General features: G+C 30.9%; 1 protein-coding gene across 1 annotated transcript; it reads left to right on the top strand.

The window, feature by feature from the left end:
- On the top strand, positions 1-1,049 carry LOC11410692 (protein NDR1). Its single transcript, XM_003596587.4, has one exon. It carries the CDS (start codon positions 187-189, stop codon positions 838-840), a length of 654 nt encoding a protein of 217 aa, XP_003596635.1. The 5' UTR covers positions 1-186; the 3' UTR covers positions 841-1,049.
- Positions 1,050-1,876: the final 827 nt, after the last annotated feature.

Below are 1,876 nucleotides of genomic sequence, written 5' to 3'. Positions count from 1 at the left end.
ACTCCAAAAAATGAAATGAACCTTCGAGTAAATAACGCACCAAAAACATGGAACCTTCCCATTCCACATCCCAAAACCAAAAATAAAACAAACCCATAATCTCAAAACCTCTTTATAGAAACAAAACAACCACAAACACAACACAAAAACATTTTCTCTTTCCAAAATCCAACAGCCTCAAATCAAATGGCATCATCAAAACCCAACAGCTGTTGTTCTTGCTGTTCAGGTTTCATAATAACCATAGGTTTAATGGCCCTATTCATATGGCTAAGCTTACGTGTCGACGAACCAAAGCTTTACATAGACAAAATTTACCTTCCTGCCCTCAACAAAGCCCTAAACACAACAGCCAAATCAAACACCACTTTCACCTTCTTGTTAAAACTTGTTAACCCTAATAAAGATAAAGGTATTCAATATGACCCTATTCATCTTAACTTCACCTTTTACAATACTCTCAACACTACTCTTCCACTTGGGAATGTTACTGTTAATGGATTCTATCAAGGGCATGAGAAAAAAGCTAAGAAAAATGGTGTTGTGGAAGCTGGTGTTAAGAATTTAACTGCGAGTGTTAAGGGTGTTGTTGATGGTAAAGTTTATTTAAGGGTGGATTATATTACTGCGGTTAAGTATAAGATTTTGGTTTGGTATACTAAAAGAGATCGGTTATGGGGAGGGGCAAATGTGGAAATTGGAGATTCTGGGGAGAAAATGGGAAAGAAAAGTGTGAGGCTTGGGGGGAAGGAACCAAGGGTAATAGTGTCCGGCGCATGGAAAGTGTATGGAGGCTATCGTGCGCTTCTTGTGTTTATTATTGGTCTTGGGTTTACTTGACTTTGACTGAGTTTGTTTATTAGGAGTATTTGATTTGATTTAATAGTTGTGTTTTTGTTTATTTATTTAGTTTGAATCTTGAATTTGTATTCTTATGTAGTTTTGTTGTTGTTGTATTAAGATTTAAATATGATTTATGATTGGTGTATTGATCTTATTTATGGAGTATATGGATTGGAGAAGAAGGGAAAAATGATATTCAATCTCTAGATCTACAAAAGTGTCCACTATAATAGTCATCTTAGAATGGTGCTTTAGTGGATTTTGTGTTGGTGATCACGTGCCTACAATCACTGATTTTATATTTTTTAAATGTTAGTACTAATAACATGTAGGCTCTGTTTGATAAAAATAGCGGATAGCTTATAAGTTAGCTTATAGTTTATAACTTTTAACTGATAGTTTATAGTTGATGACTGATAGCTGATAAGCTAATTAAAGTGTTTGGTAAAATTAACGGTTCAACTAACTAATAAAGGTAAAATGACTTAAAAGGACAATTGATAATTTAATTGTTTTAATTCAGTACATATTTTATATATTATTAAATTAGTGTTTTTTAAGTTTTATTTTAAATTTATTCTTTTTTCAGTTTTTATAATTTATAAAAATTTATTATTAAAATAAAATAAAAAACAATCGTATATTTAAGTACTAGTGTATGAAAGTGCATTGAGAAGTGGTTTTGACTTTCCAAAAGTGTTTCCAAACACACTATTAAACGGTCATATATTTAAGTTTTCATGAATGTCTCCCAATCTACTTGTGGAAGAAATTGCTTACTTATCTGCTTTAGTTTTTTTTTTCCTTTCTTTTTTTCTAAGCTATGCTGATTTATGAATAAGTAACTAAAGCTCTTATGTATCAAATTGTGATATTACCATGACCAATGCATCTACGTTACATATTAGAGCTCTTGTTATAAGTAGGAATAAGGTGAATCAATTTTGAGTGATTGATACATAATTTTATTTTGTTATAGATTTTCTATAACAAACAACAAAGAATGTTGCTAAAATATGTTGATATCAATTTT

This window comes from Medicago truncatula, chromosome 2 (assembly GCF_003473485.1).
Source record: "Medicago truncatula cultivar Jemalong A17 chromosome 2, MtrunA17r5.0-ANR, whole genome shotgun sequence".
NCBI classification, from domain to species: domain Eukaryota; kingdom Viridiplantae; phylum Streptophyta; class Magnoliopsida; order Fabales; family Fabaceae; genus Medicago; species Medicago truncatula.
This window is presented reverse-complemented; position numbering and strand designations above follow the sequence as displayed.

Excerpts from the sequence above, each read along its gene's own strand:
- LOC11410692 (XM_003596587.4), top strand. The coding sequence starts at position 187 with ATGGCATCATCAAAACCCAACAGCTGTTGTTCTTGCTGTTCAGGTTTC.